The sequence below is a fragment of the Urocampus carinirostris genome, chromosome 20, assembly GCF_059441175.1.
Source record: "Urocampus carinirostris isolate Australia breed hairy pipefish chromosome 20, RoL_Ucar_1.0, whole genome shotgun sequence".
Classification (NCBI taxonomy): Eukaryota; Metazoa; Chordata; class Actinopteri; order Syngnathiformes; family Syngnathidae; genus Urocampus; species Urocampus carinirostris.
The window spans coordinates 444225-461723 of NC_142368.1; the positions used below are offsets into that span (position 1 = coordinate 444225).

Here is a 17499-nt window from a genome sequence, read left to right on the forward strand (position 1 = left end):
GTTCCAATTCCTTCTGTGTCTTGTTCTCTCTTCCTCTCTTCTCTTCTCTCTTTTTTATTTCTTGATCTTGTTTTCTTTCTTTTTTCCAGTTTCTTTTTCTTTCTTTTATTCATCGTTATCTCTTCTTTTTACTCGCACTAGTGAACCCGGTAGGAAAAATAGTAAGCAAAAACAACTGGAGGCTTGAAAAAGCAGGTAAAACCCTGACAGAGCGTCTCCACCAACAAAATTTTTTTTTTGCATTTACTGGAAAATGTGTGCATCGGCAACCTTTGGCACAATTGCACTCAGGTGTTTTTGCTTAATTGGGGCGGGGCCACGCCTTCAAAAGGACAAACCTGCCTCGGGCGTCGCTCTGAGGCAAAATGGCGGCCTACGCGTTGACCGTAACGACGGGCGGCACGGCGGAGGCCGGGACCTTCGGCGACGTTCGCTTCACGCTTTTGGGCGTCAACGGACGATCCCACCCGAGCAACTTGACCCAAACCGTCAATTCCACTCAGAAGGTATCTCCTCGGAGCTCCTCTCAACAATTTCAGCTTTCGACACACTCGACAGATTTCAATTCACAGAATCCTTGCAAAAGATATCAATGGACTCTTCGGTGCTCCGTGTGATGAAATGCAATCAAAACGATTTACCATTCTATTTGAACCAAGTTAGACGCAATTCCTCCAAAAAACACGCAAAGATATCAATTCAAAGAAGTCAAGCAAAAGATCGCTAGGCTTAAGATCGAAAGAATGAATGCACTTTGCTTAGGAGCGATCCGTACCATTCAAATGAGTCCCAATTTGGATCATTTTTCTGCATTTTATGCACACGCTACCTTCTTTTCTCTCATAGATATAGATATATAGATTAGATCAGGGGTGTCAAACTCATTTAAGTTAGGGGGCCACATGATAGAACAAACATTCTGTCAGGGGCCAGACGAGTTGATTGAGGAGAAAGAAAAAAAAGGGAGAAATAAGCGGAAGATGGAGAGAGAAAGGTAAAGAGGGAGGGACAAAAGAGACTGAGAGTGTGAGAAACAAAAGATAAAAACAGAAATAGTGAGAGAGGGGAAAGAAATAGAAAGAGAGAAAGGGGAAAGAAATAGAAAGAGAGAAAGGGGAAAGGGAGAGAAAGAAAGGAAAAAATAAAGGACTAAAAGTTAAAAACATGGAGAGAAAGAGACAAAAAGGAACAAAGAAAAGAGACAGAGAGTGAAAGAGATGGAGATAGAGTGAGATAAAAATGGAGGAAGAGAGAGAGACAAGTACAGTGTTTGTGAGAGGCACCTGGCTTTGGCAACATCAAGTGGACCTATTTCCACCTATAGCTCTTTCTCTTGCACTTCTCTGAGCGTTGTATCGCAGGCCAGACCCAATCCCCCTAGCGAGCCTGATCCAACCCGCGGGCCACCTGTTTGACACCTGTGGAATAGATAGATATATATAACCCATCTAGATCGATCTAGATATAGATACCTAGCTGCGCATGCATTGTTGAGGCAGAATTCATGTCAGTTTATAGCAGCCCGTTCCCACCAAAAGATCACGAATAGGAGCAGCTCAAAATAGCACAAAGTGTCTGCTAGTAGCAAGAAGGCAAACAATAAAAAAAACCTTTTGATCAGCGCAGGATTTCTTCCTTTTGAAGGTACTGGAAAAATTGTCCTTGAAAGTGCTTGAATTTGGCCTTAAAAAACCCTGTATCAAGCGTTTGAAGTTTGTGTTTCCTCACCTTCAGGAGGGAAGGTTCTCCGTGATGACGGCCTACACCTTGGGGTTCCTCCTGTTCCTCCAGGTGGAGAAGGACCCCTACCGGGAGTCTCAAAACCAGTCCTGGTTTTGCTCCACCGTGGTGGTGAGGACCCCCGAGGACGAGGACGTCTTCTTTCCCTGCCACAAGAGGATCTTCGGTGGGGACGTTGTGCGTTTCAGGGGAGGCGGAGGTGCGTTTTTCTTTGATACAGAGTAGATTGTGGAACCATTTTAAAATGGCCACTTTTAAGCACTTTCAAGCACTTTCAAGCCATTTCTCCAATACCATTCTGAGAGATAATCGAGTGTCTACCTGTCAATTGAATCTTGCCTGTGCATTCATCAAGATATTTGATTTTAGCTCTTAAGTCAATTGAGAAATGTAGCTTCCATTTTCAGTGCAGTTCCCTTTAAGAGGGGTAGGCAAACTACAGCCCGCAAGCCACACGCGGCCCGGCAGGCTTTTTAATCCGACGCTCCAAAACTGCTCAAAATATCATCAAGCGCTCCTGATAAAACATTTTGTGCCAACTTTCTCTCCATCTTCCCTCTGTTTATCTACGACAGAAATACAACAAGTGACTACAAAACTAGATCGTAAATTGAATGGTTAAAAATCGGGACCTCATATTATTTTTCCTATTTTAAGAAGAGGAAAAAAAATTCTAATACAGTAATACTATAAAAAAACAAGTACCACAGAAATACTACTAAAATGTATCTGCAGCAATATTTCGAGAAATATGACAAAATACGACTATGGATAAGCTCCGATACAAAAACACAATTTAGAGAAACTCCAGTTCTCCAAAAGTATGAAGACATAAATAATGCAAAAATAAAACGAGTCATTTGACAGACATACAACATTCTCCTGTGGAAATTCTACCAAAATAAAACTACAATACTATGGTAATACAACTACAGTACTACTGGGTTAGATCCTTTAAGCACACGGGTGTGTCGTGGGCAAGTACAGCCTGGTGGCGCCCATCCCTCCCTAGGAAGTGCTTGAAACGGGCACCTTCTAGATGATTTTTGCTTTAATTGCCATCATTTTCGAATCATTTTGATGAAACTAATCTACCACATAGATGTCTACTTGTGCAGTATATTTATTGATTGATGAGAAAAATGGATCCCTCTCTCAGATGGGCCCCATTTTGGAACCCGATGCGGGGACCCTGACTCCAAATGCTTGCCCACCCCTGAATGGGAAACGTTACCTTCATTCTTTGCAGGATGAAACTTCCAGAATTGATGCGTAATCCTTGCACTAACACACCTTTCATAGTGCTCTGTTAAGGTGTAGGGGGCGATGTCATTTCATAGGACAATGTCATACAAACTCATGCCCGCTACAGTTAATCACCACGAAAAGAAATGCAACGGCCAGTTCACCAGAGTAGTGTCTGTTGTGTTGAAGCAGACTTTTTGAGAAAGCTGGCGACAATTTCAAGCACTTCACTCAAAATTCAAGCACTTCAAATGCAACACTCCAATTCCAAGATTTCAAGCACCCGTACGAACCCTGAATTTTATTGTGACAATCCAAAGCCACCAAAGCGTTTGAAGACGTCCATCCTCTCCTTGAGGACCAGCGGAAAAAGGATTTGGTCCGGCAGAAGTTGACGTACAAGTAAGTCAGATACGGTAGACCCCAGGATAAGGCATCTCTTCCTTCCAATCTCGACTATTTTTTCTTTAGTCCCTCATGATGGATTGGTGTCACTTTACCACAGCAATGAGCAGTTTTCCTTCACGCCCAAAAACGTCAAATGCACAAAAAAGTACATGTAGATGACATTCAAATCATCCCAAATCATCCCATGAACTACGTAATTACTGTGTACCATCCTGCCTCTGGAACGATCTGTCTTATCCTGGGGGAGACTACTGTCTAATATTAGCATCTCCAAATGCCCAAAACGGAATTTGTCCCCCTCAGATGGGCCGAGTACGCTGAAGGGTTGCCTTTCGTCTTCTCCGGCGTGGAAGATCTGGATTCCCTCCCTGAAGAAGCCGGCTTCTCGCGCTCCAAAGGGGAAGAGTTTGAATCCAGGATACAGTTGGCGTACGTTGATTCACCTTGAGATGTGGCCGCTCTGGTCCTTCCTCTGCATGGTTTTAGATTCCGATCGCCTGGATGTGAGGTTACTCTGTTCTGGATGGGGAGGTTACTCTGTTCTGGATGGGGAGGTTACTCTAATTCTGGATGGGGAGGTTCCTCTAGTTCCGGATGGGGAGGTTCCTCTAGTTCCGGATGGGGAGGTTCCTCTAGTTCCGGATGGGGAGGTTCCTCTAGTTCCGGATGGGGAGGTTCCTCTTGTTCCGGATGGGGAGGTTCCTCTAGTTCCGGATGGGGAGGTTCCTCTAGTTCCGGATGGCGAGGTTCCTCTAGTTCCGGATGGCGAGGTTCCTCTAGTTCCGGATGGCGAGGTTCCTCTGCTCCGATCCAAGTGAATGGTATCGTCTGGCTCAGAGGTCTCTATGCTCCGAACCAGAGATATTTGATATGATCGGAAGAAGGGAAACCTCCAAACCATGAACGTAACCAGCCTGTTTTGGGGGTGCCGGAGCAGCTCCTCAAATGTCAATATTTTTCATGGTCTTTCCTTCATTAAGGACAGAAGATCCTCAAATAAAATGGAAAAACTACATTAAAAAAATAATTTAAACAACGCAGTCAGAAATATTCCTCTGCCTTGAAATGGTTTACTCCATTTAATCCTAGTAACACATTGTAGTATTTCTGCAGTAGCTGTGTAGAGTTCTTGAATGTTGTTGTTGTATTCATGTAGTATTTCTACTGTTATATTTCCATAGTAGCATCTTAGTAGTGTATCTGTAGTATTTTTGTAGTATTCCATAGTGTAATGTTTGTATGATATCTTAAGTATTTTTGTAGTAGATCTGTTGTAATAGTGTATTTGTATCCTAGTATTTCTATCCATCACGGTTTGTGCAATTTTGTCGATCGGGCCGTAGTTCTCCCACCTTTGCTCTGGGTGTTCGGGACCCCCAAGGACCTGCTCCAAAATCATGCAGGGCACGTGTGGACCTCCAGGACCTGAGTGCCCAGGTCTGTACTTGAGGCCCAAATTCCAAATGTTCTCCTTTCTTGACCCAGGAGAGAAGAACTCCTCCAAAAAGGCGCTCTGAATGCTTCGGCACGCTGGGAGAACTTGGAGGACATGAAGAACGTTTCCTGGTTTTCGAGATCGCCTCTGGCAGGTATTGGCCAGTTAAGGCCCCCGCCCTGCCCATATAAAACTATTTCCCTATAAACTATGTTAATAATGCCCATCTATTTGTTTTCCTAATGTGCCTGTCTGCTATTAGCAAAGCTGTTTGGGGCAGAGCACATAAGTTCGAGGGAATGGGCAGTAAAGGCTTTATGTTCGCCTTATTTGTTGTTCTAGCATATGAGAGGGCCAGCCTCGACTAGAATCCAAACCCATAAAAAGAAGCGTTTATACAAATGCGCCTAAGAAATGTGCGTACTTGCCTCGTGAACGAGCCGACTGAGCCTGCAATCGCGACACGAGCCAGGAGATGGCAGCAGTGAGGAAACGCTCTCAAATTCCCTTCAGATGACCTCAATCGGTACGTTCCGTTTACGGCAGGCACAAATTTAGCAGCGGCTTCGTTCCTTCGAAAAAAATGCGAAATTAAGATGAGCGTCCGAGCTCCACTTTTATCCAAAACAAAGTCAAACTGAAACGTACAATAACAATACTGACAGTATCAACGAAGCAAGTCGAGCAAATTGAATGAAATGGAAACAAAATATCCATGGACTCAAGAATAGCTTTGGAAACTTGAAAATGATTTAGTCCGTGGCGCAACGAAGCAGAGGGCTGCCGACGGTGGGGTGCGTCCTTTGAAATTTTCTTCAAAAGTTGTAAGGTAGAATATGACCTCGTATGTGTTTACTGAGTTCAAAGAGCCTTTTATTCCCCAGCGCGACAATCTGCTCTTATTTTACTTTCAATAAAATGGAATCGAAATGTCTATTGTCGTTGATGACTTAGTGAATATTGCAAACGATGAGATTAGACGTGGCACTCTGGAGTAAGCGCCAGGGGGTCTTCAATGTGGTGCCCGAGGACTGCTCTGAAAACGGCTCGTTGGGAGTTCCTCGTAAAACGATTATTTTAGTCGTCGATTGAGACGATCCATCCATCCGCCCATTAGCTGCGCCGCTTATCCTCAGTAGGGTCGCGGGGTTGCTAGAGCCCATCCCAGGTATCTCCGGGCAGTGGGCAGGGGACACCTTGAACTGGTTGCCAGCCAGTAGAGACAGACAATTCGCATGCTCTTTCACACCTAGGGACAATTTCGACCGGCCAATTCACCTGACGTGCATGATTTTGGAAACCCACGCAAGCACAGGAAGAACATGCAAACTCTGCACAGGAAGGCTGGTCGCTGGATTTGAACCCATGACCTCAAATCTTTGCCACGCACGCGCTAACCACCGTGCTGCTGTCGATTGAGACTAGTGAACCCTAATTCCAAAAACTCAACTGATAACGACGAGTTAGTTTTGGAAATCAAAGTAGGTCTTTGTCATCGCGCTTGGAGATTGGCTCGAGTTCTAATAATATGGCAATGTTTGTGAATGAAAAATGGATTTGATCCTCGTGCTGGTGGATTTCTATTAATGTGGCGTGAATGGTGAAAGTAAGAAAATGACTGTTTCCAATACAGTCCGAACCCCAAAATAGATGACACGTTTTATCGAGCGGCAATGAAGACTTAAGCCAGAAGAGGGCGTATTTGGGTTTGGGTTAGTGTTAGGGATGAAACGCTATCTAGGGGCGACTTCCTGTTTGGGAGTGTCCTCCTATACCTTTCCCGGGGGGCTGAAACGTAACGGTCTTCTCGTGTGTCCAGAAAAGGTATCTCGGCTGTGGAAAGAGGACTCCTTCTTCGCGTCCCAGTTCCTCAACGGCGTCAACCCTTACGTCCTCCGACGCTGCTCCGAGCTGCCGGCAAATTTCCCCGTCACCCGAGAGACGGTGGCGCCCTTTTTGGCCCCGGGGAGCACCTTGACCCAGGAGATGAAGGTGGCGTCCGACGGAAACTAGATCTTTTTTGAGTCTCCTCTGGTACTACTTCTCAATGGCACCTCTCTAAAGTTGACTCCTTCTCTCCTTCTATAAAATCAACTGCAAAATTCCGCTCTACACTTACATGGCCATTCATAACTTTGCTCCTCCCTACCGCTCCGACCCTCTTCACACTACCGCGCCATCCCGCACCCTCCGATCATCTTCCTCCCTCCATCTAACTATAGCGCCTGCCCGCCTCCGCTTCACCGGGAGCAGAGCTTTCAGCCGCTCTGCCCCCAGCTCGGGAACTCATTGCCGTAGGACCTCCAAAGTTCTGCGACCGTGTCCGCCTTCAAATCCGGACTTAAAACTCACCTCTTCAGACTATTCCTGACCATCTGCCTCACTCACCGCCCCTTTTAACTATAATGTGTTGACTCTTGCAGAAGGGCAACATCTTCATGGCGGACTACAAAATAATGGAGGACGTACCCACCACGCTTTTGGACGGCGCGCCGGTTCCTCTGACGCCGGCCATGTGTCTTCTGTACTTGACTCCCGAGAAGAACTTGATGCCCGTCGCCATTCAGGTGCTGGCGTTTTCGCCTTTTCCTTCTCTCCACAACTGTCTGATAAGATCGTCGGAAAGAGAAATCGAGGCTAGCTAGCATTTCATGTAGAAACTGCGCATCCGTTCACTCGTCCCCCGCCAAACCTTCTTTACTCGGCATCCATTTTTCTCCCTCAGCTCGGCCAGCGGCCGTCGAAGGACGTTCCGGTTTTCCTGCCGAGCGATTCTGAGGCCGATTGGTCGCTGGCTAAACTCCACGTCAGGCACGCCGACGCCCTGCACGGCTTATTGGTCGGCCATTTGCATAATACTCACTTATTGGCCGAAGTCTTTGCCGTGGCCACGCTTCGGAACCTGCCGGACGTTCATCCTCTCTACAAGGTGAACCAAATCCTTTCCGGGAACGGGAAACCGCTCGTTGGGTGTCAGGGTTGGGTAGGGTTACTTGAACTGGATGACTTTCAATGACTTTTGGATGACTCCAATAGCAAATCTGCTCAGAAAAGACAAAAGAAACTCAATATGAATCAAATGATGACTCACAACACGCGGTAAGCTTTCTCTCCTGGCTTTGATCTTTGATCTCCGGCAAAACGAACATCAAATGCCACAGAAACAAAATGAAAATCAATCTAAACAGCTTGCCGACATCATTTTTGCCGTTACTCCCCAAGCCTGCGCAAAATTTTGTCATTTTATTCCTATTTAGTTTCTTTTGTCTTTTATGATCATATTTGCTATTGGAGTCATCCAAAAGTCATTGAAATTAATCCTACCCAACCCTGTTAGGTGTATACAAACCTTGGTCATCGGGCCCTGCCAAGGGTTTGAATCCGGCCCTCTCCCATTTCTTCTTCTCACAAACTACGCACGGCTCAAGCCAATGGAACTTCTACCATTGCCCATAAATTTGATCGGCTGGATTGACATGTCCCTTCTGGAAAATGCGCCATCCTCATCCCTTTTTGGTCTTTCAGCTCCTGATCGGACATCACCGAAGCACTCTTTTCGTCAACGCGTTGGCTCGCCGGGTCATCTACGGACCAGGACGCTTCTTTGACAACGTGGGTGCTCCTTCTTCTTATTGGTCGCCATGAGTCCCGCGAGTGACATTGAATGTCTTCTTTTGAATGAAGTATGCTTAACTGCCCTTTAGCGTAGAACACAATGAAATGTATGCTGGATCAAATCCAGGACTGTTGTGCAAGTCCACCAAAGTGTCCCCAGTCACGTTACAAATAGAAGTGAGGAAAATGGAGTCAATCCATTCTTTATCATTTCCTCGCCCGGTGTCAATTTCAGGTACTATAGCGTTTATGTTGGGTTGAAATCGACCTCTTACATGTTGTGGGAGAGCTATTTTTAAAGTTGTCTAACGCTAAAAAAGATGCATTAGGTATTTAGACTTAGGGGCCAGGAGAAGAGGAATTTAACCACTCTAGTCTCCCTGGCCGCGCTCCTTTACTCTGGCGCCCTCCCCCCCTCAAACTATTTTATTGAAGTAGGACAAAGACAGAAAGGCCCCTTTGGGCACTACCAATATTTAAAACAGAGAAACATGAGACCATCTGGTTATGAATACACACTTTTGAGGAAATTGTTTAAGCCTACTTTACACTTTCTCATGTTTAAAATCTCTCAAATATGTTGTGTCCCAGGGGGAACCCTATTACTCTGGTGATACTTCCATAGAAAACATCTCATTTTAGACACTTGACTCCAACATTAGTTTATATGTCTGGTCATTACTTTAGTTCCATTGTACTTATTTTTCTAGGCATTTTTTTAAACTTTATTTTTCTTATTACTATTAGTAATTTGTTTTTATTTTACTATCTTGTAGTCTGTTTATTTTCCTATATTATTGTTTATATATTATTTATATTTGACCTATTTTAATGACTATATTTTTCTAGTCTTTTGATATTTGACCAATTTTTCTAGTTATTAATTTTCTTTTTATTTGACTGATTTTTATAGTCATTCAATCTTTTATTTTTGGGAGGCAAAACTTTCAAGGACCAGTGTTTTTTTTTTCAACCTTATTTGAGCCAGGGCAGGTTTTTTTACATTGGAAAAATGTTTCGGCACACCACTCCGCAAAAATGTTATAAAATTATCCTGAACAGTATGTTTAATGACAATATAATTCCTAATACCCCCAGTCAGTTTTTACAGCAGACACTCGACAATGACATATTTGCAAAAAATGATTCATACATTTTAAAAAGTAACACTGGATCATTTCTCACGGCACACTCGTGGTTGGGAATCACGACTCTAACCTTCCTTCGATGTTTTATATTTTATTTTATGGTTTACTGATGAGAAGCGTAACATGTCCACCCTATTTGGACGAAGATGGTTCATAAACACGTCATTCTTTCACAGTAACCATTGTTTACGAGCTTCCTTATCAAATAAGAAGCGATCATAAGCCTAAAATGTCCCCCCTGTTGCTGCTATGTACTGTTATGGGGGACCCCTTTGGCCTATGCTCTGCGTGACCGGACCAATAATACATTTCTCCTCTCATTTAAAAGTCCCTCTTTTAGATGAAAGGTTAAAAACGTTGAATATTTGACATTTTTTGGAGGGATAAGTCGAAGGACCGGACTCATCCTATCCCGTTCGTTTCAGACTTCCATTTCAGCAGAAGGACAAGTCACGCTGATGAGAAAGGCCCTGGCTCAGTTGACTTACGCCTCGCTCTGCGTTCCCGAAGATATGGCCGCCAGGGGTCTGGAGTCCGTCCCCAACTTTTACTATCGGGACGACGCTTTTAGGATGTGGCGTGTCATTCACAGGTGAGAGTCTGGCTTTTTCCCTGTACGACTGTACCTCGACTTACAAATTAAATTTGTTTTGTAAGTTGAGACGCATTTTCAATGTCGATGCGCTCATCCGTTTCAGTATATTTCTTGAAGAAATCTTAAAAGAGCATCAGAATATGAATCGGATACATGTTGAAATAAGAGTAGCACATAAAACAAGAGGCACGTCCTGTTCAAACAAAAAAAATGAAAAATAAGATAAGTTTCCCTTTTCACTGGCCCATGTGTTTACTGATCCTCAGCAGTGGGTTTTTTTTTTTGGCCTGGCGTTTCTTGAAAAACCGATCCAATGACGTCTGCTTTACACAAATAATAAGAGATAACCTGACCTTTCAACACTTTCCAGGCAATTCCTTTCACAATTTGCGCAACCTCATGAAATCTTGCCAAAATGTCTAATATTGGCTCTTGGAATGACAGCTGCGTCTTCCTCGTTGTCGTTTTTTAACTGCTCCTGCACTACAGTGTGTGTTTTCATACCTTTTTTATTATCTCTTGCTTTGTTTCCATGGCCAGAAAGTCTCTTCTCTTCTCCTTGTCCACTTTTCTGCACATCTTTCAACATCAAGTGGACTTGTTTCAAAGTGCAGCTCATTTTTTTTCTCCTATGCTCCTCTGGGTGTTGTCTCGCGGGCTGGATTAAAACCCTTTGTAGGCCTGATGCAGCCCGCGAGTCACATGTGTGAAGCCAGTGGTTAAAGGTTGGCGCTCCAACTCGGCACCAGCCGGGTTCTATCCCCATTCCGCATTTCTGTTTTGATCAGCGACTTTTATCGATTTTTAGCAATCCAATAGGTCGTATACCGTAAAACCTCGTGTGAGAAAGCACTTATAAATACTGCATGCATTTTCAATAGTGGTCACTGTATGTAATTGCGCCTTTATAGTCTGCAAAATGCAGTACATCTCGGGTGTTAAACATGTGGGCCGAATTCAGGCCCGCCAAGGTGTTCAATTCGGCCCGAGAGACAACACCCAGAGGAGCACAAGAGGAAAATCAGCTGCAGTTTGAGCCATGTTGACAAAGCAAGGTTCCACTCTCAAAAATACTGGAGCTGTATTAGTCTCTTTTCTTTTGATCTCAGTCCCCGTGATGGTATTATTTTTTTCCGCTCCCATTTTTGTCCTCCCATCTCAAGAGTTTGACACGAACCCTGACGCGTTTCGTCCCTCAGCTTCGTCAAGGCCGTGGTGGGCTACTTCTACCCGTTGGACATTGAAGTATCGGCAGATACCGAGCTCCAGCAATGGGTCGCCGAGATCTTCAACTACGGCTTTCTGGGAAATACCGCCTCAGGTACTCGGCCTTCGTAGGGGTGCTTGAAATCCTTAAATGCTTGAAATGCTATTTAAGATTTGAAGAGCGCTTAGCTCTTGAGTTTCAAGGTTGCCTGAACCACAGCCGGGTTCTTTTAGCTAAAATGCTAGCTTTCTTCAAACCAGGAGACTGCCTAATCTCTTCGAACTCTTTATCGGATGGCAGGAAAATAGAAAACACAGCTGTGGAGCATTTGTTATGCACGAAACAGAAGAAGTCGGTCTTATCTAATAAAGAGTGCCTAGTCTTCTCCCGTTTTGGCCGCCCACCCGTGCGGGGTGAGATTTTACAGCCTCTTCAATGTGCCTATGTGAGACTCCGTGGTCGTAACTGGATACTGGTGTCCGAGAGCGCTTGCCAAAAACAAGGTCAGAACAACCTAGCGGGCCTGCTCAAGTCTTCTATGGACCATCTGAGAGGCCTAATGGTTGCCATGTTTCTGAAAGTCTGCCTAAAAATGAGTCTGACATTTTACCCCAGTGGCTTCCTAAATGGACAACTTTTACTGTTATGACTGGGTTGAAATTAGAGGTAAGATCGGGCCCAAAAAAAGCACCCGAGCCCGACGCAGGCCCGAGGGGTATTAAACCCGACCCGGACCGAGCCCGACTAATTAACTGGATTTGCTGGCCCGGCCCGAGGGGGCCCGAAATTACATATTTTATTTATAAGGAGGGGTGATTTATGATAACAAATTAAACTCTGCCTTTTGTTACAACATCTAGGCCTAAGTTAAATAAAACTGTATAAACATTTACATCTTTTATATTTCTGTGTCTGCACTGCAGATGTTACATTAAGCGACAATCTGTCATTGACGGTTTTTTTTTTTTGAGGTAGCGAAAACATTTAAGGGCGTCCGTCATTTTGACGACTTGATCATTGGGCCATAATCCACAGCAGCAGTAGTAGTACGTCCTTAAGATTTTAGCGCGGCACTATCATTGAGGGGGTGTTGACGTGTTGTGCCCTTTTCCGACTCCTATGCAAATACCCCCCCCCCCCCCCTGATCGTATTCTATATAAAACGCTTGTTAAAACTCTTACCAGAGTGCGTTTTCCTCGTCAGTTCTCCTCTCTTGAGTTTATCCTTAACTTCTTGTTGGTCCGACTCCATATCGGGGATACCAGGCCAAAATCACGCGAATTTGCGGAGGGGAAGATTATTAAGAGGACAGCATTCACGTCACGTCACGTCACGTGCACAGAGCATGCTCTGGCTCCGTTAAAAGCAATTACAGCTCCTTCTCCGTTTTATCCAAATTATTTATTTTATAACAAGTATTCCTTGGTCTAGTATCCATACATAGTTTAAGTATATATTTTTAATGAACATATATTTATAGTTAATAATTAATTAAAAAAAAAAAAAAAAAAAAAAAAAAAAAAAAAGCAGGACCGAACCCGACCCGACCGTATGACTGACATTTCAGGCCCGACCCGGCCCGAAATTGCCTCGGGTTCGGGTTCGGGCTCGGGCCATGAATCTTAGCTCTAGTTGAAATGGGCTCAGTCGACAACTAAAAGCCGTGCCGGTTAGAAATCCAATTTCCTAGGAAATCGCAACCATCCATCTCTGTTGAGCTATTTTTAGAAGCTATCTGGATTCCTTCTCCTTTAAAGCGGTGTTTCTTGACCAATTGGTCCCGGACACAAAAGTGGGTGGCAGGCAGACCTTTCCTTTTGATCACACTCAACAATCATTTCTTCCTGGTCAGTCAGTGTATTTGAGAGGGACCACATCTCAATTTGTGGTACTTTAGTTGGTTTTATTTCCTGTCCCTGCCCATAATAACCAGTCCCAAGAATGTCAGTGTTAAAATGTAACCCTTACCCTAAATTGTTGAAATGTACCTTTTTTGGGGGGCTTTTTCCCATTCTAGTCATTTTTATTAACCACAGTCAAAATTGATTGTTTAGGTACACGCTTTATCAATACTTTAAATGTATTTGAGTATGTGGCTATTAAAAGCCGTTTTTGGGGTTGCTTATATGCAATGTAGGTCTATGTCAGTATATTATATTAGATAGATAGATACTTCATCCCCTTTGGGAAATTCCCATTTCCAGCAGCATCCCCTCGCTGAGAACAACACAACAACAAAGCAAAAGGAATACAATATACAAATACCCAAAGTGACGTGCTAATACCCACTGTAGCGTGTTGTATAGAGTATTTAAATAGTACTGCATAAAATACACACTGCAATAAAAGTACGGTAATATGCAATGTAGGGGGTGTGGTTTCATGTGGGCCTTTACACTGCCGGGTGGAGTTAAAGAGCCTCATGGCATGAGGAAGAAAAGATCTCTTCAGTCTGTCCGTGGTACAAGACAAGCTAGCAGTGGTAGTATTATATATAGTACTTGAAGTCATTTTGGTTTTGCAGGTCTTTTTTTTTTTAATTAAAATTTACTGAAGTATTTATATATGGGGGGGGGGGGGGGTTGCAGCTTGTCATGAGGGGGAATCTTGAAGTGGGACCAGTTGAGAACCAGTGATTAAAAGGAACAGAAACCATTTTAGGAGCCGAAATTCTCATCCCTGCCATAGAACTCTCTTTTGAATTGTTGGGGTTTCTGGTCTCTCCAGGTTTCCCTTCAAGCCTCCAGAGCGTGGAAGAACTGGTCAAGTACGTGACCATGATCATCTTCACCGCCTCGGCGAGACACAATTCCCTCAATATGGGACAGGTGACTTCTTTACCCGAGACGGAAGATTTGCCATTTTCCACCTTGGTTTCCCTTTTCCAGATGGATTATCTCAACTGGATCCCCAACGGTCCTCTTCTTCTACATCTGGGTCCTCCTAGCGTAAAAGGAAACGCTAGCATGGAAGACTTGCTCCGGACCCTGCCCGACAAAACCGTGGGAATCCTCAGCATGGCCTTGAACTGGTTCCTCGGCGAGAAGTATCGAGACTTTGTAAGTCGTCAAGGTTGGCAAACGTGAGGCCTGCCGACTCAATTGAAGGTCCACGGGCACCGCGTTGGATAACACTGGACTAGATCATGCCTGTCAAGGGGTTGAATCTGGCTTGCGAGACCGTTGAGAAAAGCACAAGAGAAACATGAGCTACAGTTAGAGCAAAAGAGATTTTCAACGTTTTTAGTCGCCAGTGGTAGAGTTGACAGCTGAACCATAAAGGGTGCTCCAAACACCACTCTGTTTCTCAAAGGCAGAACAGTGACCTCACACTGGCGCAAAGAATTGTGAACCAAACTTATCTATTTGATCGAAAATATGCATTTAAATTGAAGAAAAAATTGGTTTGTACAGGTGCTTAAAATCCTCAAATTGTCAGGCGGGATGGAAGGAAAACTGAGATCACTTGCACTAGTTTCTTGGTTTTTGTCGGAAGGAAGGAATGACAAGACGTGATTCTTCGAGCCGTTGTATGACTGATTGTCGAGACTTGACAGGCGGGTGAAGGCTTGGCGGGAATGGTCGCGGACAGGCGTAGTCGTCGTGTTGTTGGTTGGGGCTGGAGAAGGGCGTCGTTGTGTTCGGAAGAGAGATCAGGAGTCAGGCGGGCAGGGCAGGTCGTAGGCAAATTCGGAAACGGGTCAGGTAGAAAAACAGGAGGCAGGCCAAGAGTCGGAGGTACGGGATTTCTGAGCAGATGGCAACAGATCGCATAGTACAATCGGACAAAGTGTTACCGGAAGCTGGGGATTTAAATGTACAGGGTGCGCCAATCAGCTGTTCTGGCTGTTGGCGCCAAAACCTGAGCACAGGTGTTCCCAATACATGTGATTTTGACACAAATAGTAAACTTTTGATGTTTTCAAGGTTGGGTAGATGCTTACATTTTGAATGAAGTACTTAAAAATGCTTGAAATTATTGAGTCATTTCATGTTTGGCAGGGGATCCCGGGAAAACACATGAAATATAAATGAAAATATTCAGATTTACCCGAAAAGAATTTTACACACTGAATAAATTCAAAGACCCGTAACATAAAATCCCTGAAAATACAGAACAATCAAATAAAATAAATCTTCAGCGCTATCAATGATAAGTGCAAAACAATTTACTGCTTATTCCGTTTTTGTCAACAAGTCTGACGTAGCCAATTGTTGAGGCAGAATGTCAGAATTCATGTCAGATTATAGCAGCCCACAAAAATATCTTGGATCATAAAAAAGGAAAGGCTTAAAATTGTGCAAAGTATGTGCTAGCAGCAAGACACTTTGTTTTAGTCATCAAAGCCAACCCCCAAAAAAATACCACGCCTCCCGCGTGGCAGGCGAGAATTCTACCACTGAACCACCAATCAATTCTATTTTCCACAACACTGCATTTCTTCCTTTGAAAGTACTGGAAAAAAATCAAAGATTGGCCTTAAAAGTGCTTGAATTTGGCCATGTTAAAAGGCGTAGCAATCCTAAAAATTAATTTTTGAAAACTCTTAGAACTTTTTGTCATTGGTTGAAATGTAACAAGCATGTTCATATAATTGACCACCAGAGGGCGCTTTAAGACCACTGTTTCTCAAAGGCTGAACAGTTTCCGTGTGCAGTATTTTAACGGTGTATTAGCAACATTATCCGCTGTATTTTCCGGTATAAAGGGCACATTGGATTATGGGGGGCACTTTGACATTTCTGGTCAATTTAGGGTTTTTGAAGTGCGTCTTCTATTTCCTCTCTGTTGAGCAGGTCCCCCTGGGTCACTCTCCCCAACGATTCGGTGAGCCGGCAGTCTTGAAAATGATCCAAGACTTTCAAGCGCAACTTTCCACCCTCAGCGAGGCCATCCAAAGAAGGAACCAGAATCTTCAGTTGCCGTATCTGTACCTCGACCCCAAGGATGTGGAAAACAGTGTGACCATTTAAACAATATTGGGGAATAAAATCACAATATTTTCTGATTTCTGAGGTGAAAAGTCAATGTTTCTTAAAACCAAGGGTCACACGCCTCGCATGAAGGGCTCCTGGTTTGATTTCAATTTGTAAATGTTAGCTCTATCGCATTATATCTCTGAGTAGAGACGAGACATGAATTTAGCACATGGGGTGATGTAGTCTGTTCTAGGCCTGATTCTCATTTACCCAAAACTTCCACTTTTTTTACTCCGTTTTGGGGGAAGGGAGGACATTCAATTGTATACCGGAGATAATCAAACAGAAGAATGCAATTTTACTCCAGGAGGTGATAAAACTCTGTACCAAGAAAATAATACTCCACTATGAGGGTCTCTGCAATGCTCAGTATTTGTAGTAAAAGGATGACTGTAAATGTATAATGCGATCACTAAAAAGATAAGAATTGCAATTGTCTTGACATTGAGATGAAGGTTTTGAAACATGGGTATGCAATGAGATTAGACATGGCACTCCAGAGTAAAACATGTAATATAGAGACGTAAGAAACTTATCGGGAGTATATAGATTAAAGATCTGAAAAGTGCTTAGATTTTGTGCTTGTAAATGCTTAAAGCTGTTGCCATGTTTCTCTAAGTCTGCTTAAATGATGCAGACACAGCTCTCCGGTGGCTTAGCTTTGCCGTTGCATTTCGTTTCACCTCGTGATTAACGGCAGCTGGCACGAGTTGATATATTGTCCTAGAAGTGAGAGATTTGTTTCCAAAACGATTTTTACATCCTGAGTAAATCGCAAATATATGTGTTGATAAATGCACGCCCAATATATTTGTGGCTCTGCAAAAAAATGATTCACAGCAGACTTTCTTCTAATGGAACTTGAGAAATTGAAAAATGGATATAAGGCCTTAACTAGTAAATGACTTGAATTTGGCCATTAAGACGACGTACAAACCCTGTTTACAGCTATAGCGGCCTGAGAGCCCGATCTCTGAAGCAAAGGAGGGTCGAGCCTGGTCGGGAGACTGCCTGGGAATACCATCTGCTGTAAATGGGTCCTTTGGCGCACGCTCTGCTGCGACAGCACTGACTAACCTCCCGTCCCACTCGTACTGGTAAAGTCGGAAATGAATTTCCCTTAATG

At 43.8% G+C, this 17499-nt stretch overlaps 1 protein-coding gene across 1 annotated transcript; it reads left to right on the forward strand.

The window, feature by feature from the left end:
- The first annotated feature begins 350 nt into the window (after positions 1–350).
- LOC148345911 (polyunsaturated fatty acid lipoxygenase ALOX8-like) lies at positions 351–16402 on the forward strand. The gene is made up of 14 exons (XM_088324861.1): positions 351–506; positions 1735–1939; positions 3306–3387; positions 3697–3822; positions 4879–4982; positions 6648–6820; positions 7252–7395; positions 7554–7757; positions 8354–8440; positions 10017–10183; positions 11386–11507; positions 14122–14222; positions 14283–14453; positions 16191–16402. Exons 1-14 carry the CDS (start codon positions 366–368, stop codon positions 16365–16367), a joined length of 2004 nt encoding a protein of 667 aa, XP_088180987.1. The 5' UTR covers positions 351–365; the 3' UTR covers positions 16368–16402.
- Positions 16403–17499: the final 1097 nt, after the last annotated feature.